Here is a 25,140-nt window from a genome sequence, read left to right on the forward strand (position 1 = left end):
TCAAGAAAGCCAGCAACTAGTATTCTACAAGAGCTTTGCATGGGTAGAAGTTGTCTTATGCAAGAATTTTCATTCCTGTAGAAGGGGATATATATGTGTATGTGTGTGAAGGTATATAGATACCTCCTTCGTAGTAATGTTGTGAGGAATCCTCATAAGGCCTATCGTAGCCTTGTTCAGGATACGACGGTTGCTGATAACCGTAATCATTATGACCTACATCAATTCGACAAGAGACAGGAAGAAACGTTAATGGCCACTGAGTGAAAACCCTAAAAATATTTAAACTTTCAGATAAAATTGAAAAAAAAGAAAAAGAAATGGAACATAAAAAATAATTTCAATTGCATTAGCCAAAGATTTACCAATGTGATTGTTTTCATATTGAGATAACGTGCAAATTTTTTTAAAAGCAAAAAGCAGTAGTTTTAGAAACATTACACTTATTGTCTTAAATCTGATAATCCTCATTGAGGGAAAAAAAAACTATCTCCCATTTAAAAAAAAAAGAGAATAAAAGTCTTTCACATGTAAATAACCTAAATTAAATTAGAATGAACAAAGGAAGCAATTATCATATTTTGTCAAACACCTGTTCTGCTGGTCTCCAATTCCACAGCATATGCTAAAAACAATGCAAAATATAAAAGAGTTCCATAAGTTTTTCCCCTGAAAGAAACTGAAAAATTTTCACGTTCTAACATTTACTTGCATAAAGTATCTCAAAGTATCTTCAGATGCAAAATTATATATCTTAATGCTGCCATTTTGGAAATCTTTAGAAAATATTTCAAGTATCATAAACACACATCTTCATAAAATTAATATTGTGTTGAGAGAGTATATCTTTAGTTTTAAAGCACAATAAATTTTACCTGCAAGATAACTGGACTCTAGTGAAAAATAATACTCTCACTCTTTTTTTTAAAGTTTCACTAAGAAAATGTAGGAAATAACCTTTTAGTTACCTAAAATCTAAACTCAATTTTACAAAAATGCCTAATTAGGGACACAGGAATAAAATTACAAATGAACATTATACTCAGTGCTCTAGTATTCTAATGTTCCCAAGCCAACTCATAAATACCTACATGAAGGGTTGGCAAACTATGGCCTGCAGTCTTAATATGGCCAGTGGCATATTTTTGTAAATAAAATTTTATTGGAATACAGTCATGCCTATTCATTTCATTATTGTCTATAGCTGCTTTCATGCTACAATAAGAGTTCAGTAGCTGAGACCAAAACCATATGGCCCACAAAGACTAAAGTATTTATTATCTGGCCCTTTACAGAAAAAGTTTGCCAATTCCTAATCTATATATTTACTAACATAAATATCCAGACATGAGAGAAAAGAGCCAATGTTGTTTACAAATATTAATTGTCGACATAAATAGAATACTCTATGTAAATGTCAGATATAAAGTAATACACACCTATGCAAAAACGATACCCTTCAAATTAAAATCCACTAATAAAATGAATTAAAGTAACCTTAATGTTTTGATATTTACAAAATAACAAACCAATATATTTTGAACAGAAAGGTTATACTTATAACAATACAAATGTCACATTTCAAGAGATACCCAGGATCAAAATAACAATGTCAAGTTTAACTCTTTAAAATGTAATTAAAAATTAAAAAACAGAAACATTTATTTTCAGCAGACTTCTTAATACATATAACTCAACAAAGTAGATTTCACGTCTTTAAAATACGTATAGTCTACAACAACCTTACTAAAGTTTTTAATTTAAAAAAATCTTAATACATGTTTACATATGAAAAGAAAAACAAAACAAAACAAAAACCAATGTCCTTAAGTACAAATGTATCTTTATGTTTTATGTATTAACAAAAAATGACAGGTGAGATGTTTTTTCAAATATCCTAAATTGTATCTTCTTGCTAGCTTACATGGGCTGCTAGTCAATGGCTGCTAATACTTTAGCTTTAAGTTTCTTAGTTTCTCTGTTCAGTAATTTATATTTACAACAAAGGATCATATACATGAATAAGGCTTTTGGCAAATCCTAACAACCCACATCATTTTGCAATGTATTTCTGAATTATTTTTTCTTCTACATTGTATTATAAAATTTTCAAGCATACAGAAAAATTTATGAAACTGTACTGTGAAAACCTACTTGTATGCTTGGATTATTGCTATTCAAATTTTCCTAAAGTACAGTGCATCTTACTAACCAATTTTTCACAAGTCACCTTCTACAAAAAAACAAAAAACAAAAAACCCTAACTAAAAATCTTATTTCCAAATTGCCTTTCCCATTCTACTCAATCTCTATATGGCTATATTACAGATATAATTTAGTCTCCCAAATTTTTCTCAAAGGCAAGCACTAATGTAAACCTTAGTTTGTTGAGAAGTATGAAACATTAATTAAAATGATGAGACTTGGAAAAATAACTTAAGAACTATATACTCTATGTATTTGTACAATTAATACAAGTCAACTAATGGGTGAACTTTATGGCAGGTGAATTGTATCTTAATGAAGCTCTTATTAAAAAAAGAGTAAATCAATAAACATAAGCTTTGGCTGAAATCAAACAACCCTAGATATATTACAAAAGGATCCTCTTTTATATAAGGATTCCAATGACAGACTGTGATTCCTGATGGTACTACTGGAACAGCTACACAAAATATACGTTGAATTAGATTATAAACTAATGCTATCATTGGTACTTTAGAGTACTGAAGTGTTTCAAAATTTAGAAGAAACAAATTGTTAGTTTCTTCGTCCTCATTGAAATGTTTTAAATAACTCTCTACATTAATATTAGGCAGGGATAGAAAATGGGAAAGTTAACATCAGGAGAGATTACCATCAGGGTAATATTGCTGGTTCATGCCTTCTGGAGGACCTTGTCCACCATGACTGTATTGGTCCCCGTAATAGTCTTCCTGGCCTGAGTACTGCTGTGGTGGGCCTGAAAAACCACAACCAGTCAAGAGATAAATAATGTGTTCTCTACGTCATCAAAGGCTTTCTAATTTGATATTATGAAAGATTATTTCTCAACTATAGATTCCCATCTCATAATTTGGCATTTCAGACACTTTTAGCTATTCATATACATACGCATACAAACACAGCAGCTCCACATACCACATTTACTAAAATCAATGTTAAGACCATACATGCAGTATCAAAAAATACCAACTCAGAAAAACAAATGCTAACTTCTTAAAAATAGGTTCAAACTAGCAGCAAATTTATTTCCTTTTAATTTTGATACTACAGTGCTCTGAAGTAAAATTGGGTTTATTCCTGACCCTTTATTTTATAACTTTTCAAAAACAAAACAGTATTTTCTGTTGTGAATTAGTGAGCTTTCGATATAAAATTTTATGATATAACTTTTTCCAGAAAATAACAGATAAGAAGTTCCTATCTTCTTCGTGACCCCTTTGTACCTACTAGGACCCTACCTTTTGTCCAAAAAAAAGAAAACGCCCTGACTTTGTCTAGATTAAAAGGTCATTAAAATTTAAAGCCTTTCAATTACATTAAGTAGCAAATTTTCCAAATGGAATCTTACCCTGTTGAGGAGGTCTATAGGGAGGAATCTGTCTCTGACCCATCATATGATTGCCTTGGTTAACTTGACCCATCATTCCCATAGGTGGCTGCTGTCCTTGGTAATGCTGTCCGCCTCCCTGTGGCATATTGTATTGCTGAGAAGGAGGCTGCTGATGCATCATTGGACCTGAAACAAGACACAACATTATACACATAATTTTTTGTATATAACTTTAACATCTCAAGAGAAATAAGATAATCTTTTATCATACAGTCCCCAAAATATATAATTAAAGGCAGTAAAAACTGATTTCAAATAATAAAAATAAGTCTTTGAATTAAAATTCACATGCCTAAAATAATCTGCAAACAAAAGAAAATAACCAATCCATGGTGGTTAACTTGAAATCCACTGGAAGATGATTCTTAAGTCATTTTTTAAAACAAAATGCATATAATATATGAACATCCTGAATGTGTGTATTTTCCATTACACACTATCTAATATTTATCTATACCATCTTTCTTGAGAAGATATCATCCTTATGCTACACTGGAAAATAAACCAAAAGTAAACTTTACAAAATCACACAGCAAAACAGTGGTCAAACCAAGGGAAAGAAACCAAATCTCTAGATTTTTACTTTGTTCTCTTTTTCAATACTCACTCATTATATAATGGTAGACAGGGAAACTATACAAACACTTAATAGAACTTCATAAGCTTTAATTTAGGACAAAATCTTAAAAAGTCTTCTTTCCCTTTCCCAACTACAAGATTTATAACCTAAAAAGGCCTCCTTGAAATCAAATGGCTATAGTGCTTAATATGTTAAAAGACACATACATTACATAAAGACTCTCACACCTCTAAAAGCAGGCAGAGACATGCAACAAGCTGTAGGCTAAGAAATCTGAACTACAGTTTCCAAAGTGAGCAATACTGGGGTAGCCAAACTACCACTGCTATAGTATCACACTGGCAACAGTAAAAACGTATCACAGGAAACAATAAACAATGGCCATCAAGTCCCACATTGCCATCTAACAACGTTAAGCAGCTCCTGAGAGGTTGACTGGGCCAAGTTACGGTATGGGGAACTCATCATTTTGCCATTATAACATTACTATCTCAGAAGTATGGATGAGTCCTTTCCCAACTTGCTGCTTTATATAGCTACATACTCCTCCTCCCCGCTGAGTGACACGGAGAAAATTTAAGTACAAAAGGCAAAGTACTAGACAGCCTGGAAAGGTTTCACAGATGAAACTGCCCAAATGAGCCAAAAGTTCACTACTTAATTACTTAACAAACAATTAAAAACAAAACAAGCCCACCTCTTCAAATATATTACTGACTTACAACAGCAGCAATGATGTAAGCAGAAAGACTTCACATTTCCAATCAGAAGAACTGTTTTATCTGAAGGAGTGCTTTATCAGAGCTGTTTTTCTCCTATTTGCCTTCCGTGCTTCTGTTTCTTTTTTCCTTCTTTTCAATTTCATTCTCATAAATGTGAACGTAAGCCTCTCAAAAACTCTGGGACCTTTCTTTCAACAAGGAAATACACTCTTAGTAGAGACAAAGTGGCTGGTTGAGAGTGGAGGCGAAGAGAACTTAATACTGAAGGTACCCTACAACACTGCCAGTTACATGGTTTCACAGTCATTTCCTATAAACTCCTAACAACTACCAGAGGTAAGGACCCTAATTCTCAATTTTTTTAGCCAAGGAATCTGAAAATCAAGATTACACAGCTAATAGATAAAAACTGAGAATAAGACAAACCTCACATTTTATTTTGAAGCACATGTTTGTTCTATTTTTCATTGCCTCTATTAAAAAATAAGCTATAACAAATTCGTAAGCCAGTAGTGGTGGCTCACACCTGTAATCCCAGCACTTTGGGAGGCTAAGGTGGGTGGATCACCTGAGGTCAGGAGTTCGAGACCAGCCTGGCCAACATGGTGAAACCCCAACTCTACTAAAATGTACAAAAATTAGCCAGGCATGGTGGTGCATGCCTGTAATCCCAGCTATTCGGGAAGCTGAGGCAGGAGAATCGCTTGAACCCGGGAGGCAGAGGTTGCAGTAAGCTGAGATCGTGTCACTGCACTCCAGCCTGGGCGACAAGTGTGAAACTCTGCCTCAAAAACCAAAACAAAACAAAACACAAAACAAATTCAGTAGTTCCGAAGCAAGTAATTTGCAACAAAAAAGTTCCAAAACACTAGTTTAATAGCAGTTATAATTTTCAAATATATGTTGCATATACTAAACTATTAAACACTAACATTCATAATTTAATAGGTAACCTGATCGGACATTTATGTAATTCATTTTCAGTAAATGAAGGTTTTGCCTTTTCTTCTCCAACACTGTCTAAAGACCTCTTGTCTTAACAGAAGGTAACTATATAACTAAAACCTATAATACTAGAACCAAAAAGAAAGCAAAACCACAGTAGCCAAAAGAAAAAAAAATCCAAAAAGATACATAACAAAACACTAAACCTTGCTCTAAAGGAGAGCAAAGTAATTGTAGCTTAAGCCCTAGACAGAAAAGACCATGCCACTTGTGCTTTATCTTTTGGGACTGTGAGCAGTTCCAATCCCAAAGAGCTCAATTAATACCCTTCTTTTACTGTCACTTCTCTCCCTCAGAGGATCCCAACATCATTCATGATCAAGCCTAAACCACAGAGAGAATGGAGTCAGCTAACACTACTAAAGCACAGTACATTTCATAATTTTCCTCGAAGCCTTATCCATTAAAGAAAAAAAAAATTATGACTTTATGACTTCAATTATGATTGTTTAGGAAGTATATTATTTTCCTTCTTAGGATAATGAAATTATGCTACACTGGCAATGTATATTATCTCTTGAGATACTAATGAAACTAAGAGAAGTAAAACTCAAAAGGTTACCCCAAAATATGTTCTAAAAATTTGTACTGCAGAGTGAAATAGCATTATAAAATGCGTCTTCTACAACCATTTCCTGCAAACATTGGTATCATACATTACTACAGACTTAAAGGTTATTCTTCATCTTTTACATAAACCATTTTGATGTTAAGACGCACTACAAAGTGTGATAATACATATGCAAAGACCCTACTGATGTCTTAATTACCTAGACTATATTTTTGAAAGTGTTTTGCAAGGGCATATAACAAACACTTATCATTAGCACATTATTTCTTCCGATTTTGAGTTTTATATTCTAACAGATATTCTACGAAAATAACATCCTTTATTTTAAACACATGTAAAAATCTCCCAAATTACCATATTTTATATTATTGGAATTCTTTTCTCCAATGAGATGGTTAATACTTAATTTTATCTTAAGTCAGTGGTCAAAAAAAAAAAAAAAAAGAATTTTTTTTGAAGAGTAGGTCAAGGATCAAATTTATTGAGTACTTATTAGGTACAACACCCCAGGCTAGGAGCCATGGTAATATAGAGATGTGATGAACACTGTCACTGTCTATAGTGACATACAATTAGGTAGACTGAAAAAAATAATTTTTAAATACTTAACTATAAGGAAAACATTGTTTTAATCTGTCAATTCTGAATCATGTAATTTTACAAATATTCTATATATATAGAACATTCATACATATACACATGTATTTCACATCTTCAGATGCAAACCAATACACTAAAATTTTATAAAAATTGTATCATTAATCTACAAATTATTTCAAATAATATTGTTTAAAATGACAGCTAACATTTAATGAACACTTATTATTAGCCAGGCACTAAGCTAATAGCTTTACCTGTATTATTTATCTTCCCCAAAGCCCTATGAAACGGGTAGTATTATTATCAACTTCTTCACAGACAACAACATTTAAGGGTCACAAACATTAAGGATCTTACCCAAAGCTGTACTGCTACGAAAGGCTCTAAAGTTGCATAGCTACTAAATGGTCCAAAGCCCGTGCTCTTAATCACTATGTGTACTTCCTCTCCAAATTCAAATCATACTTTTCCCATGCCACTATCTCCCATGAAAACAGTTCTGTATAATACATCTCTATCACTGTAATACAAAAATCTTAAAATATAAGAAATTTCTTCACCCCACCTATCTTCTGTAAGCTTAAGACCATGAAACTCCATAGATAATACCCTCCTCAGGCCTGTTTTCACATTCATATTTCATCATTTACTGCTCACATTTTACTATTTGTTCCTTAACCATTTAATCTCAAACTAACCCAATTATAGCTCTTATTTGGAGTTATTTCTAATAATTTATTTGCAAGAATCCCTGTATTCCAAAAAACTCAATTAGTTAACTTACTATCTGCTTAAATAGCTGCTTAAAAAGAACAGGACTCTTTACTTACCTAAATTATACACCTGTCCACATCAAGAATTTTTAGTAGTTAATAAGATGTTTAGATACAATATCAAGGATAAAAGAACAAGAGCAAGTAACAAAATGTAGGATGACTAGCCCAGTTCAGTAAGTTCACTGCAGCCAAGCACAAATTTAGCTGAGTTTCCCAGCAACCAATGAAAAAATGGAAACATGATTCTAGCTAGTAAAGAGAACAACAGCTCATTAAAAGATACAAAATCTTTCAGAACGTTAGAACTTTAGAAAAAATCTCATAAAAGTTTTAAAAGGTATTAAAAATAATATCAATAACAATTTTGTTATTGTCATTTGTTTCTTTAGTGACACAGACCATCTTTACACAGTTATTCATACTAACCATTTCTTCAAGCTGGTTATTTTCAACTGTGGGCAATTTTGTCCCTCAGGGGACACTGTAATAGCAAGAGGATACCTATATCTAGCTAATCAGTCAACAAACAGGATAAAGCAGTGAACAGAACAAGACACAGTTCTTCACTTCATAGAACTCAGAGTCTAAAGAAAAATAACTAAATACATATATTTTTAAATTACATAATTACAAGTAGTACTGCTTAAAGGATTCTAAGTATAAGCTACTATACTTAAGTGAATTTGCCTAATAATTTAAAATATAGTGAAGTAAGAGGTGTTTTTTATTTTATGTTGTATGCTTTTCATATTTTTTAGTTTTTTTGTTTGTTTTTTTTTGAAACAGAGTCTTGCTCTGTCACCCAGGCTGGAGTGCAGTGGTACAATCTCAGCTCACTGCAACCTCCGCCTCCCAGGTTCAAGCGATTCTCCTGCCTCAGCCTCCCGAGAAGCTGAGACTACAGGTGCACACCACCACGTCCGGCTAATTTTTGTATTTTTAGTAGAGACAGCGTTTCATTATGTTGGCCAGGTTGGTCTCAAACTCCTGACCTCAGGTGATCCACCCACCTCGGCATCCCAAAGTGCTGGGATTACAGGCATGAGCCACCACACCTGGCCAAGATTTTTCAAATTTAACATTAGTTATTTTAATAATCAGAAATATTTACTGATTACTAAAATCAGAAAAAAATCAGAAAAATTTAGTAAATTTACTTAATTGGGATTTCCTGTAGCTCCTTTCATCCTGAATGGGGGTTTTGGGTCAAGCAGGGGGGTAAAGGATCGAGATTGGAGACTGAGATCAACCAAATGGACAAGTGATTAATCAAGTCTACATAATACAGTCCCAATAAAAACTCTGAACACTAAGGCTAAGGGAAACTCCCCTGGTCAGCAATATACCCTGTGTGTATTATCACACATCTGTGAGAGGAACACAACACATACTGACTGTTCAAGGAGAGGACAACACAAACTTTGCATTTGTCCTCCACATTTGATCTGTCAGCAAATCCGCTTTACCTTCAAAATACATGGTAAATATCCCAAAACTGACTACTTCTGATTACCTCCATAGCTATCACACTATTTAAAGCCACAATCATCTCTTAAATACAACAAGAGCCTTTTAACAGGTCTCCCTATTTCGCCCTTGCCCAATTACAGCCCATTTTCTATACAGCTGCCCAAAAGCATTTTTTGAAAACCATATATTCAGATCATGTTATTCCAGTGCTCAAAACTTTCCAGCAGTATATCTCCTTCCACAGAATAAAATCTAAAATCCTTATGGACTAAAAGACTTTCAAGGCCTAGCCTTCAACTATCTCTTGGACCTTATTTCTTATGACTTCCCACTTTCACTCACTCTGCTCCAGTTCAACGGGTCTCCCTGCTATACCTCAAACACACCAAGTATGCTCCAGTGCATACTTGCTGTTCCATCTGCTGTGCCACATTCTTTTTCTAGGTATCTGCTCACCACCCTAAAATGGCATACATCCTTATTTTTCTTTTTCCTTTTACTTTGCATATTTCTCTTCATAACACATATCATCTGACATATTTGTATCTGAATCCTTAAGATAAATGAGAAGCTTTTAACCGTATAACATTCATATTGTTAGGAACTTACTAGCATTTCCCAAAGTGTCTATAAAACCTTATAGTCTTCACTTTGCATAGTAGGATCAGACCATATCAATGACCATGCAAGCTGAAATCATGCAATATGATCTTAATAATCAGTAGGAAAAAAAATCATAATTATACCATGGCCTTTAAAATTTTGGTCAAAACATTGAAAACTCTATTACTGTCAGTTAAAAATACATAGGGAAATGAGAAAATATTTAATTCACTGTAATTTTAAACATTAGAAACATTGAGAATTGGCCAGGTGCAGTGGCTCACGCCTGTACTCCCAGTACTTTGGGAGGCCTAGGTGGGTGGATCACTTGAGGTCAGGAGTTCAAGACCAGCCTGGCCAATGTAGTGAAACCCCATCTCTACTAAAAATACAAAAATGTGCTGGACATGGTAGCATGTGCCTGTAATCCCAGCTACTCGGGAAGCTGAGGTAGGAGAATCGAAACACTTGAACCTGGGAAGTGGAGGTTGCAATGAGCCAAGATTGCACCACTGCACTCCAGCCTGGGTGACAGAGGAAGACTCCGTCTCAAAAAAAAAAAAAAAGAAGTGGAAAAAAAAAAGAAACACTGAGAATTAAAGTGTTTCACTTCTTTGTAAAAATCCTGTCAAGAATAATCTGAAAAGTAGTTCCCTTCTCCTAATGGTATATATGACGATTTAGAGTAAGTCTCTTTTCCACAGCTTAGCAAATTGTCACACTCCTTTCTAAGTTTGGATTGGCATCCAACATTTTATCCTTTACACTTTCAAAGTTGTGAAATATTTCCAAGAATTTCTTTAATGTGAAATATTTTGCCAGTCTTGCTTCCTCTGGGACATCTTCATCCTTTTCATCACAACTACTTCTCTCATTTGTATCAATGAGTTCTCCTTCATTAAGCACCTGCAGTGTATGTCCAGATTCTCTGAAATGGCAGCAATGTCAACATTCCCACAGTCAGCAATTTCTTCAGTACTCCATTTACACTGAATTTGGGTTTCATTTCCAGCATTATCATTTTTCATTTCTTTGTTGCACTTTTATCTATGTTGGCCAAGTCCCTCTTTCAATTATCCAGGTTTGTAAAATCTCATATAGGTTTACTGCTGGGAGCCAAGGAAGAAACACAACAACAAGCTTTGCTGTATGTGCATGAACTGACAGATGCACAGTGACCAATCACCGACAAAATCTAAAAGTAACATCCATCACTTATCATGACAGGCATCTGTTATTTATGTAGTGATTTGTAGACTGAAGAAGGAGCAGCTAAGAGTTCATACTTTATACAATTACTCTTAATGTACTATGGTAACTGAAATTCAAATGGTGGTGCTAGGGGAACAGGTGTTATTTAGCTTAACTGCAGTAACTGATATTCTTGTATATCAGAATCGCATACAGCAAGGCCTGTATTTAGCTTAACTGCAGTAACTGATATTCATGTATATCGGAATCGCATACAGCAAGGCTTGCCTGTATTTCCATAGGATGTCTGTTTCCTCATGCACAGAATGATAGTAATAGTACCTTACCTACTACCTCAAGGATGTGAGAATTAAAGAAGACATGCAAAGCATTTTGATAGTTTTGTTTCTGTTAGTGCCTGGCACTAACAGGTACTCACTGAGTATTAGCTGTTACCTTGGTGAGTAATATGCCAAAAAAAAAAAAAGAAAGAAGAAGAAGAAAAGCTCCATGGTAATATACTCATGTTAACTGAAATCAAATCAGTTTCTTTAATAAAAATCTTCTCAGGCCTTTTAATAATCTAATAAGCATACTGAACCTTCCAAAGTATTTTACTAGTAATTAGTAAATCTATTGATACCATAACTTAGCAAATGCTGGGTCAAAGTTCCGATATAATTGGGAGATAATCACATTTTTTCATGAATATTACCATTTCAGAATCCTATCACTAAAACAAACTATTTTAAAAAGTTAAATTCCAGCCAGGCGCAGTGGCTCATGCCTGTAATCCCAGCACTTTGGGAGGCCAAGGCGGGCAGATCACAAGGTCAGGAAACTGAGACCATCCTGGCTAACACGGTGGAACCTCATCTCTACCAAAAATACAAAAAAAATTAGCCGGGCATGGTGGCGGGCGCCTGTAGTCCCAGCTACCTGGGATGCTGAGGCAGGAAAATGGCATGAACCCAGGAGGCAGAGCTTGCAGCGAACCGAGATCTTGCCACTGCACTCCAGCCTGGGCGACAGAGCGAGACTCCGTCTCAAAAAACAACAACAACAAAAAGTTAAATTCCTATCTCTTAAAACTAACAAAATGTTTTTACATGTGAAATTCACGTAAGGCAAACAGACTTAACCTATAAACAACTCCTTCAATAACAGACAAACCACAGAATACATGACATGAACAGGCAATTCATAGAAAACATGCAAACAGCAAATAAACATATGAAGTTATTCAACCTGACTAGTAATTGAAGAAATTAAGTTTACAGTTTTCCCCTACATATTTAGCAAATAGGAAGATTGTCACTGGGTATGTAGTAAAATAAGCACTTTTATATGCTGTAGGAATGTGAATGTGGCCTCATGCAACCTTTATTGAAAACAATTTGACAATGTCTCTCAAGTATTTAAAGTATTCATATATTTTAATAATTCTATTTCTAGAATTTATCCTACAAAAATCTTGTACAAGTAATCAAAGACATAGGTACAAAGACATTTTTTCCAGAAGTATTTGTAATAGTAAAAGACTAGAAACATCTATCAAAAGTGAAAATGGCTTTGTTGTATTATAATACATCCATACAAAGAATGTTGCCATTTAAAAAATGAGAAAGATCTATATATACGAATAGCAGAGGTACAAGGAAATAAACTACCATGTAAAAATACATATGTAAAAGTAAATGCTAGGCTTATCTCAAGCACCTCCTTTTGGTCTATCTCTTAATAATCCATTGTGTAATAGTAAGAGATAATAAGATAATAAGAAAACAATCTCAGCTGTGGCAATACATACTCTTTGCCCTTCATATTTATATAACGAATGTGAACAGTTTAGGTACTGAAAGAAAAATCTCCTCCTACTTTCATGTCAAGCCTCTGGGTCAGTCTAACCAAAGAGTACACTGACAGAAAGCACAGTGTTTTGAAGATATTGTCATTTGCAACTTAGCCACGTGAATCAACACTTTCTTAATACTATTAAAACAACCGGAAATAAATTAGATGCTGTGGCTAAAATAAGACAGTAGCTGATAAACCAATCTCAAATGTTTTCCTGTTCACCTTTTTAAAAAAGCTTGATGATTGGCCAACTGATTTTATAAAAATTATGCAAATGATTACCAAGTCAGGATTTTTACATGCATCATTTCACTTAATCTTACTTAGAGAAATTAAGTAATTTAGTCAAAGGTCCCGCATACAGTAAGCTACAGGGGGCCAAGACATATCCAAATCTAAAGAATTACACACATGGAACTTACAAAACATACTCTTTAACACAAGCACTGCAATTTGTAAAATTCTTTATATTTGAATATATAATTAGTAAAATTCTGTTAAATGTGGAAAGCTATAATTACTAATGCCTGATAATGAAAAATACACAGATATCTGGTCCAATATAACACCTTCAGAAATCCCTTCCATACAATTTGCCTTTTCATACACTGAATGTACTTCTTGCTTTATTAAATAAATATTTTTCAGACAGGTGATCATATAACACTTGATTTTTACGAAGAAATGAAAGAAATAAATAAGATTTTGTGTGTCCATCCTCAGACATTTTTCTAGGCACTTGGGATACAGCAAAGAACACACTTCCTGCTTTTATAGAGCTTGTTGAATTCTAGTGAAGTTTATGCTCTATATGCAAATAAGTTTATGTAGGAAGATGATGGTTTACTCTGAAAACTGGAGTTACTCTTTTTGTTTTTTTAGAGACGGTCTTGCTCTGTCACCCAAGCTGGAGTGCAGTGACACCAGCAAACTCACTACAGCCTTGAAGTCCTGTGCTCAAGTGAACCTCCCGCCTCCACCTCTGAGTAGCTGGGACTGCAGGCACAAGCTACCATGCCCAGCTAATTTTTACATTTCTTTTTGTAAAAAATGCAAGTCTCGCCATCTTGCCCAGGCTGGTCTTCAACTCCTGGGGTCAAATGATCCTCCCATTTCAGCCTCCCGAAGTGTTGAGGTTACAAGCAAGGGGCGCCAACGCCCAGCCAGGTCTTTCTCTTAAGGTTCAAAATGACAAAAAAATAAACTTTATCTGGGTAACAGTGACAATAACATGGGAAAATATATGTTGGATTGACTATTATACTTACGCAACATTTTGCCAGCAATTTAAGAAACAAATTAACATAAAAATTGGGCCCAGCACGGTGGCTCGTGCCTGTAATCCCAACACTTTGGGAGGCTGAGGTGGATGGATGGCTTGAGGTCAGGAGTTCAAGACCAACCTGGCCAACATGTCTCTACTAAAATACAAAAATTAGCTGGGCATGGTGGCTGGCGCCTGTCATCCCAGCCCCTAGGAAGGCTGAGGCAGGAGAATTGCTTGAACCCAGGAGGCGGAAGCAGCAGTGAGCCGAGATTGCACCTCTGCACTCCAGCCTGGGCAACAAAAAGTGAGACTCCATCTCAAAAAAAAAAAAAAAATTGTGCTAAATTGCTCACCTGGAAGCAATGGACCCTCTAAGAGAACACAGAGAAAAACATTTTGCAATAATACTAGCTTAGTTGCAGAATTAAAACAAATAAAAATAAATAATAATAAAAAGAAAAACTTTAATGTAAAATATGCAGCTTATTTTTATAAAAACTAAGAAAATGTTTTATAATGAAATAAATATTAAAACTTCATTAATAAAACTCTTCGATCATCCTCTAGCATCTAGTAAAAAAATTCATTAATAAAACTCACCATGAACTTCTTTATTAAAAGGTAACATATAATTAAAATGCTTTTATAAGAAACTCATATGATTAAAAAAGTAGATGCTGCCAGAACACTGTATAACTTTCTTTTTTGCTAACTGTAATTTTGTGTTCTTTTGATTCTGAAATATCAAAATTTAAATGAAGTTTTTTATTTGTCCTAAAGAGATTTTTAAAACAATAAAAATTTCCGGTGAAACCCCATCTCTACTAAAAATACAAAAAAAAAAAAAATTAGCCAGGCGTAGTGGCGGGTGCCTGTAGTCCCAGCTACTCGGGAGGCTGAGGCAGGAGAATGGCGTGAACCCGGGAGGTGGAGCTGGCAGTGAGCAGAGATTGTGCCACTGCACTCCAGCCTGGGCAACAGAGCCAGATGCCGTCTCAAAAAAAAATAAAAAATTAAAAAATTAAAATAAAAATTTCCTCAATGATTTTAACCATATTTTCTTTTTGAAAATTGTCTTTAATCTCTTCAGATCTCTACCTGGTCATTTCTGTACAGTCTATTTTCTATTAAGAAATTCATAAACTGATCAGGTGCAGTGGCTCATGCCTGTAATCCCAGGACTTTGGGAGGCCAAGGCAGGTGATCACTTAAGCCCAGGTGTTCAAGACCAGCCTGGGCAACATACCAAGACGTTGTTTCTATTCTTTTAACAAAATACACAAAATAAAAATAAAAAAGAAGAAATTTATAAACTATGAGAACAAGGCAAAAAGTGATATAAACTACCGTACTATAGTAAAAGGAAGACCTACACATACTTACAAAATACATTTTAAAAAATAAAAGTTGGTCCCTAAGAACAAAAAATTTCTATAAACACCTCAATACTTTTCTCCAAAAAGTCAATATGCACATTGCTATATGCATTATTTTTTTTCTTCAAATCTTATTATGTCATATCAAACCATGCTGCAGCAACATCCATTTTTTGTGCACACCATACCTTTTCTTAACTATAAGTTTCTAAGAAGTGTGCCATCATTAATGGAGTTGCTGTCAGAATCATCAATTTTCCTGTTCTCTCTCCTGGTAACCAAACTGTATAGAGAAACACATGAACTCCCTTCTGATCTAGCACTGACTGGATCTTGCTGTTGTTTGGACTTTTAACTGACCTAATAAAAACACAAAAATAATTCTACCGTAAGCATTAAGTAACTTTGGGGGAAAAAAATGTAGCAAGTGCCAGTTTTGTGAAGCTACAATGATTGGCAATTTTTTCTATTATCTCCTTTTGCTTTCAGTATATCTCATGAAAATTATTAAAAATCTGTATTATTTTAAAATTATATTATTTCATCATAAGGAATTATCAACAGATTAACATTAACTTCTTTTATCTGGGTACACTTTAGTGCTCTGGTTTATTTTATAAATCAAAATCTAGAAAATTTTATTCCAAATACATTTAATTCTATCTTACGGTCTTTATTACATTTTGTAACTGAAATAGCATTAAGCTGGAAATATGCCAAATGTTTTAACAGACAATTAGCAGAACAGAGCGCCACTTACTGGCTTTTAGTTATTATTCACAGAATACTTAAAAGAGAAACATGGTACAATTTCATTCTGAGATTGGTAATAAACTTTAATGGACTTATACCACTCTAAGACGCGTACAGCAGCACCTCCACTGAACATTCTAATGGCAAATTATTTTAGAATTACTTTTTAACGCTGAAACATAGCATCAGAAAACATCCATATAAATCAAGGGGAATTCATATAAATTAATACATCCTTAATAAGTAAAATGAAGGAGCAAGTGTTTATTTTCTCAACTTTCTAGCTAAACCAAATGTTTGGTTCTTCATTGACTGGCTTTAAAAAACAATTCTCAACAATACAGAACCTCAAACAAACTGTCCAAAAGACATAAAAATAAATAAGCTTAAAAAGCTACATTGAGCAAAGAGATTTAAACTAGCTTCAAACTCAACGTCTCCTTTTTATGGGCATGACTGTCACTCACTTTAAACTTTTATTTTTATGAACCAGCTAAGAACCTGACAACAATCATTTTACTTTTCAAAGGCTAATAGAGCACTCTAGTCAAGAAGGACATAAAGCTTAGTTACCTTGGTTTGGCTGCATATTCATATTTGGTCTGGGACCATAGTTTCCCATTGGTTGTCCCTGACTCATTGTCATCTGATTCTGTACTGGCATGCTCTGTGATGATGGCACAGAATGGTTATAACCTCCCATGGATCCATGGCTACTTGAAGGCATATTCATGGAACTGTTTGTCATATTGAGTTGATTGGGTCCAGGTCCCTGCATAGGCATATGGTTAGGCCCTTTGAAGAAAAATGATCAGAAGCAAAATATGAAAGTTAAACAGATGGTCCATACAAAAGTACCTGGAAATAATATTTTTTTTGCATTATTATAGTAATACCAAACAATAATTAATCGATAGCAAAGTAAATGGTTTATAGGAAAAGACAGCAAATACTGTGAAGTAGTTATTCCCATTTTCAGATTAAGAAATTGATGCTTTCGAAAAGTCAGGAGCACTCTGAAAAAGAAGGGAGGACTAGCTTCTTTATAAAAGAGCAAAACATATAAGGTTGGAGTAATTGACTGCGAACATAAATGAACAGACTAACAGATCGATTGAATAGAACAGAGTCTAAATATAGACCCAAATACATAGCTGAGTAAATAATCACAGTAATATTAAGTATTAGTGAGCAATAGAAAACTAATTCAGTAAATGCTATTGTGACAACTAGGGAGCCATCTGGAAAAAACAAGTTGGATCTCTATCTCATTTCTTCCACTAACTAATTCTAGATGAATGGAAAACTTAAACATTTAAAAAGAAGAAACCATAAAAGAATTTCAAAAAGGAGAATTTTAAAAATAATAATGGAAGGATCTTCTTAAGTATGCCAGAAAACCCTGAGCCATAAAACATTGATAAATTAGACTATACAAAACTTAAAAATTTGCACGACATAAAAAACTCAAAATTAAATAATAAAAAGGTAAATAAGAAAATATTATTTATAAGATAGATCACAGACCCAGACCAAATTAATTACTTAACATATGAAGTAAGTAAAAGACCACCACCAGTAAAAGAATGGGCAAAGGACATAATGAGGGAATGACTAGTTCACACAAAAACTACAAAAAGGTTCATCAACATTAGAAGATTGATTGCTTCACTTAAAATAGGAAGGCAAATTAAAACTATGAGACCGAACTTTCACCTTTCAGATTCTCAAAAATCAAAAGTTCGATCTAACTATATTATGAAGAAAGAAGCACTTTCATCCATTGTTGAAGGAACAGAAATCTTACTTATATTTCATGGGGAATCAAGCTTGTGGAATCAAGGGTGGGATCAAGCTTGAGGAAATTTGTGATGACAAACAACAATTCAAATAAAGTAGTTGTCCCTCAATATCTGTGGGAGATTGGTTCCAGAACCACCCACAGATTTCAAAATTCGTAAATGCTCATGTCCCTGACATAAAATGACGCAGGATTTCCACATAACCTATGTACATCCTCTTATATACTTTAAATCATCTCTACATTACATGTACTACCTAACATAATGTAAATGCTATGTACATAGTCGCTATACTGTGTTGTTTAGGGAATAATGACAAGAAAAAAAAAGTATGTACATGTTCAGTATAGTCACAATTTGTTTTTCCAAGTATTTTCAATCCACTGTTGGTTAAATCCATGGATGTGAAATTCATAAATGCAGAACTGATGGATATTACTATTTTTACACAAAGCAATTTGGCACTAACTGTCAACTTTTAAAATATATATACCTTTAACCCAGCAATTTCAGTTCCAGGAATTTATGCTATAGATATACAAATTTTTGTGTGCATGTGTATTGACACACAAAATACATATATATGTGCATATATATTTTTACAGGCAAATTCATGACAGTATAATTCATAATAACAAAAGACTAGAAGCCTATGTTTCCATCCTAAATGTTCGAATAAACTAAACTTGTAAAAAAGAACATGATATAGAGACCAAAAAGAATAAGGCATCTATTTACATATGGAATAAAATAATGGTCTCCAAGATATATCTTTGAGAAAGAAAAGATACATAATAGTATTTAATGAGTGCTATCATTTGTACTTTAAAAAAAAAAAAAAAAAGAATAAAAATAAAGGAAATACACATGCATTATTTTATATAGAGAAAATCTCTCTCTTTTTTTTTTTTTTGAGATGGAGTCTCACTCTTGTTGCCCAGGCTGGAGTGCAATGGTGCGATCTTGGTTTACTGCAACCTCCACTTCCCAGGTTCAAGCAATTCTCCTGTCTCAGCTTCCCAAGTAGCTGGGATTACAAGTGTGTGCCACCACGCCAGCTAATTTTGTATTTTTAGTAGAGATGAGGTTTAACCACGCTGGTCAGGCTGGTCTTGAACTCCAGACCTCAACTGATCCACCCATCTCAGCCTCCCAAAGTGCTGGGATTACAGGCATGAGCCACCATGCCCGGCGAGAGAATATCTCTTGAAGGACAACTAGAAACCAATGCCTCTCTAGAACTGTCTGGAGAGGTGGCGGCTAGGCATCCTTTGGTATCCTTTGATTTTGGTCCCATAGGCATGTATTACCTAGTTTTTAAAAAATCAATTAATTTTTTTAGGCTGGACTCGGTGGCTCATGCCTGCAATCCCAGCACTTCGGGAGGCCGAAGCAGGTGGATCACCTGATGTCAGGAATTTGAGACCAGCCTGGCCAACACGGTGAAACCCCATCTCTATTAAAAATATGAAAATTAGCCAGGTGTGGTGTTGTGCGCCTGTAATCCCAGCTACTCGGGAGGATGAGGCAGGAGAATCGCTTGAACCCGGGAGGCAGAGGTTGCAGTGAGCCGAGATTGCACCACTGCACCCCAACCTAGGTGACAAGAGCAAAACTCTGTCTCAAAAAGAAAAAAATAATAATAATTTTTTAAAAAAGGGAACCTGAGACTGAGTAGTGATTTGACCCAGATCAATGAGAACATAAGTACCTCTAAAACTGAGTCTACATAATGAAATATACATTAAAAACAAAACTGAAATAGGAAACAAGAGCCAAGATGCAAATTTGTGTGCATAAAAAGGTTGGCTAAACGCTATAAGGAACAAATAAAGAAAATATAAGTTACTGGCCTTCCAATTTCTCCTACGCTTAACTGTAACTCCGTAACTATTGTTAGGAGAAATTCTGTGTTTTTTTTTTTTTTGATGGAGTCTCACTCTGTCGCCAGGCTGGGGTGCAGTGGCGTGATTTCGGCTCACTGCAACCTCCGCCTCCTGGATTCAAGTGATTCTCCTGCCTCAGCCTCCTGAGTAGCTGGGATTACAGACGTGCAATACCACGTCCAGCTAATTTTTTGTATTTTTAGTAGAGACGGGGTTTCATCATGTTGGCCAGGATGGTCTCGATCTCTTGACCTCGTGATCCACCCGCCGGTGGCCTCCCAAAGTGCTGGGATTACAGGCGTGAGCCACTGCGCCTGGCCTGGAGAAATTCTTAACTATTGTTTTGGAAGCTCTACAGTATTCTGAACAACCCAGGTCATAAGTGGTTGATAATAACTAGCTTATAAAAGAATATACTTCAGAAGGCCTTACATAAAACCAAAATGTCATGTTAACCATAATTGTACTGCTGCTCAAATGCTTCTTTGGCCTTAGGCTTCTATGTTATATAGAGAATTTAAGTCAAAATCCTAATTCAAAGTACCATCATAAAAAGTCACAAAACTCCTAACTAGCTAACCTGCACTATCACTACCTTCCCAGTTCTAAAAACAGTGTGTCCTGGTGAACTAAATGTGGACTTGGCAAGAAGATTTCTCTTGACTACAGTATGACTACAAACTGAAAAGCAGTGATGTCTTTATTCCTACCTCCATACTGGATGTGTGCCATATATGTTGCAAGACTTAGCAGGAAATAGGAGACAGCCACTGAAACACCACTTCCCTCCTATACGATCAGTCACACCTCAATCTTCTATAAGCCAGGCTACCTTGTCTCTTTTGCTCTGTGCTCTCTTTTGTTTCCTTACTGCACCCATCATCCTTGGACACCAATGCTATCAATCAACACAATCGGCTATAGAAAACAGTATCCTAAAGATGCTAATTACTAATTTTAATAATTGTTCTGTTATTTTATTTCCATTACTGCTAGTTGTATAATGCCTTCTTTATCAATGAAAATAACTTTTGTGTTAGAAAGTAAAAATATTCTGATACCTAATGTAGATAATATTCTACCAAAAATTATGGCCATGGGTTGATGCTACTGTTACAAAAACAAAATAGTGTAAAGATACTTTTCTGATTAAAATTTCAAACCAGCCAAAGGTAACTAAATCACCATCCAACGTCTTAAAACATATCAACCTAGTGACCCTACACTTAAAATTGACAAATAGAAAAGAGAATGGCTCAGTGTATAAATAATGTAAGGAAGTTTACATTACTTTTCAGCCTTTAATTTTTGCTTTAAAATCAATTCCAATATTTATGTTATGCTATAAACTATGTATTAAAAAAATTTAGATTCAGCTTCAATTATCAATAAGGAAATACTAAATACACCAGCACTTCAGAGACTGTTTTGTTTCTTTCCCCATGTGTTTTTCCCAGTGATACTGTTTCTGAGATCAATCAATATTTAAGTAAATAAAAACTCAGGGAAATGTTATAATATCTTTTTTAAACAGACTTTAATTCTTAAGCCATGGTGCAACGCCTTTTTTTCCAAAAAGCTTCTAAAGCCAACTGTATTGCAGTTTCAGACAGACTAAATTTAGCCAGTTCTGTTCATCAGAGGAATGGTGTGTGTCAGCTACATCGAAGCCCAAGGGCAGCCTGATAAACACTGAATACAGGTCACGTAGCTCTGTAGCTAACAAACTCTAAGAGAGCTTGTACTCGGGGGCATTCAAAGCAGTTTTGTCATCAACAATCTAGTATCCCTTGAGCCCCCATGTCGTTTCAGTTGCTAAGCAACTCTGGTGTTAATGTCTTAGAGGAGAAAAACTTACCAGGCATCTGGCCGTTCATCTGGTTCTGCATGTGTGGTGCAGGAGGACCCCCACCTACCATTCCATCCGAAGGCATGTTGTGAGAGCGTGGAGGAGGGGGAGGGCCGCTCTGATTCATCCCTCCAGGACCCATAGGCATATTCTGTGTGGGTGGCTGAAAGAAGACAGTTTAGTAAAACAAGAGAAACAGACTAATATATGAAAGATGCATAGGGTAAAAAATTTGCTTATGTTACTAAATTGCATAAGAACAAAAACACAAATGCATTTCAAATTCTTCTAATGCATTTTCATCATGAACATAGTTAATAACCCCCAAAACTTTAAAGCATATTTACTTTATAAAATCTCAATAGTGAAAATTAAAATGTTAACATTCTATACAAAAAATTCTCACTTATAAGCATTTCTAATGTGTCTATTATTATCTAAACTATGTGAAAAAAATTAAATGTCCTTTCATTATTGATGTATTGGATATACTTATTATTAATGATGGATTTTACCTAAAAATGTACAGTAACAAAAAATGATGAAAGGACTCTAAGTCCCAAAATGTGCCATATTTTACACTATTTCGGGGTGGAGGATAGTGGCAGCAGAGGAATGTTTTAAAACATGAAGACAACAGTTCAACATTTTTGTGCCGACTACTGCTATAGATTGGAAACATTACTGATGGCCTCCAAGGGTACAGAGACAGCTGCCTCAAAAGGATGCCCTTGGCAAATTTCCTAATGCAATTTTGAAGAAAACCACTGACTAACCTTCAGAGTTCACAAAAGGGCAAAAGGAAAAACATAGATATGAGGCGGTCTGCCACACCTGGGTCCCTTCTTAGGGATATTTTGGTGGAGAAGGCAAACGGTTAGTTTCGCTCCAAACCCCCATTTTTAATCCTGTAGGAGGAGAGGGAGGCATTATTCTTTAGGAATCTATTTCTGCCTTCCTTCTGTACTTTGATGTTCTAAATGTAATGTCCATTCCTGTATTATCAGTTGTTCTCTTCCTCCTACATTTAAAAATGGCCAGTTACTGTATACCTTTCCATTTTGTGAACACAATTCTCTTTGGCACACTTAATAGATATACATTGTTATTTGGCCATCACATTTAAATACTCAAACCTCCAAACAGTTAATAATCACCAACATTTACAGAAATAAACAAGTCTACTCTAATAGCACACATTTTAAAATCAGAATTTTAATTTCTTCACAACTAAATCCAGATGAATGCTCTTTATTATTTTCTCTTAAATTCTCATATTATTTCTCCAACTTGTATTCTTTAAACACTTAAAAACCTTGTTCAGTTTTCACCAAAAAAAAAAAAAAACAATAATATGAGTCATATTATCTAACTTTTAATCATCCTTATTTATCATCCTTCAAACCTGGCTACCTTAACCCTCTTCTGTCTGAAAACAGAAATCCTCCTTCCTATATTCTTGTCCAAATTTTCTGTTAAAAATTCATTTTCTCACTCTTAATAGTGAGGTCATTTTCTTGTAATTCAACTAATAAAACATCATTACTGTTACCACCATGCTAGAATAACTTGTATCAAACTAACCCTGAGCTAAATAAAACTCATAAAATCTAGACAAAAAGTAAAAACTGTTTGAAGGCACTAAAGAGTGACTTACACAAAGAGGAACAGAAGGGGCTACAACTCCTGAAAGAACGGAAGCATATAAGACCAGCTCCACAATTATCTTGGCTTTTTCCTTGAGTTTGCTGAGTAACAGGGAAATACAGCTCAAGTAGAAAGTGCAGTCCAATTGGACTAAGGAAAAAAAGAGTCAGAATTTTTGACTATCAAAGAGCTGGAAACTAAAGAATAAATTTCCAGAGAGAAAGGACCACAAGAGGGGAAACACTCAAGAAAACTAGTCGAAATAGCAGGTAGGAGGCTTAAGAGCTCAGCAGAGATTCCAGCTGCTGCTCACTGCTATGGAGACAAAGACTGGAGTGTAGGCCCCACCAAGTTAGAGGAGCCTTCATAAATAACTTCAGCTCTCTGCTGAGACTACAGAAGGGCCAGCTACTCCTTAAGAGTAAGGTCAAAATTGAAATAGATCAGCCCTAAAAAGTCTTATAAACAACCTTTAATAGATTCAAGGTAACCTCCTAGTACTTCACATACCAAAGGAAAACTTAATTCTCTTTGGAACAAAGTAACACAAACTAGAGCTTCTATAATTGTTCAACCACAAGGTCTAACACTCTTAAAAATTGCAAGGCTTTCTAAAAAACAAAAATAAATGACCAACACCCACTTTGATAGCTGCAATAACATAAAAATTAAAAGTCCAGAAAAATAACAAGTGTTGTGAAGAATATATAAAAATTGCAACTCTCATATACGCTGGTGGAAATGTAAAAGGGTACAGCCACTGTGGAAAAGAGTTTGACAGTTCCTAAAAACTTCAACAGTTACCATATGATCTAGCAACTCCATTCCTGGTACATACTAAAAAGAATTGAAAACACACACTCACGCAAAATTTCTACACAAATGTTCACAGTGGCATTATTCATAATAGTTAAAAACTGGAAAAAACTCAAATGTCCACCTACTGATGAATGGATAAACAAAACGTGGCATATGAATACAACGGAATATTATTCAGCCACAAAGAAGAAATACTTATACATGCTACAACATGGATGAACCTTGAAAACATTATGCCAAGTGAAAGAAGATGGACACAAAAGGCCACATAAATTGTATGATTCTATTTATAAGAAATGTCCAGACTAGGCAAATTCAGAGAGACAGAAAGTAGATTTGCTGTTGCCAGGGGATGGGGAGAGGGGGAGAACTGAGATTGACTGCCAACAGTTTTCACTTTATTAGGGTAGTGAAAACATTCTGAAATTAGATAGTTATGATGCTTACATAATTGTGAATATACTAAAAACCACTGAATTCTGTACTTTAAAATGGTTAAAATGGTAAATCTTATATAAACTGTACCTCAATTAAAAAAAGAATGGACAACCAAGAGAAATAACAGAAAATTTAAAAAGATACCTAAGTCATTCAGATTTTGGAGTTCCAGGCCAGATGTGGTGGCTCACACCTGTAATCCCAGCACTTTGGGAGGCCAAGGCAGGCAGATCACTTGAAGCCAGAAGCTCAAGATCTGCCTGACCAACATGGTGAAACTCTGTCTCTACTAAAAATACCAAAAAAAAAAAA

General features: G+C 34.8%; 1 protein-coding gene across 7 annotated transcripts in view; it reads right to left on the reverse strand.

Moving 5' to 3' along the window:
- Nucleotides 1-25,140, reverse strand: part of SS18 (SS18 subunit of BAF chromatin remodeling complex) — a 75,038-nt gene that overhangs the window by 19,402 nt on the left and 30,496 nt on the right. For 5 of the 7 annotated variants that reach the window (XM_024235780.3, XM_024235779.3, NM_001135263.2 and 2 more), the window contains 5 exon segments: nucleotides 21,934-22,087; nucleotides 16,961-17,182; nucleotides 3,575-3,742; nucleotides 2,858-2,962; nucleotides 124-216 (listed from right to left, as the gene is read on the reverse strand). In XM_024235780.3, the coding sequence (XP_024091548.1) occupies nucleotides 124-216; nucleotides 2,858-2,962; nucleotides 3,575-3,742; nucleotides 16,961-17,182; nucleotides 21,934-22,087 (742 nt within the window). 7 annotated transcript variants of the gene reach the window in all.

The sequence above is a fragment of the Pongo abelii genome, chromosome 17 (genome assembly GCF_028885655.2).
Source record: "Pongo abelii isolate AG06213 chromosome 17, NHGRI_mPonAbe1-v2.0_pri, whole genome shotgun sequence".
Lineage (NCBI taxonomy): Eukaryota > Metazoa > Chordata > Mammalia > Primates > Hominidae > Pongo > Pongo abelii.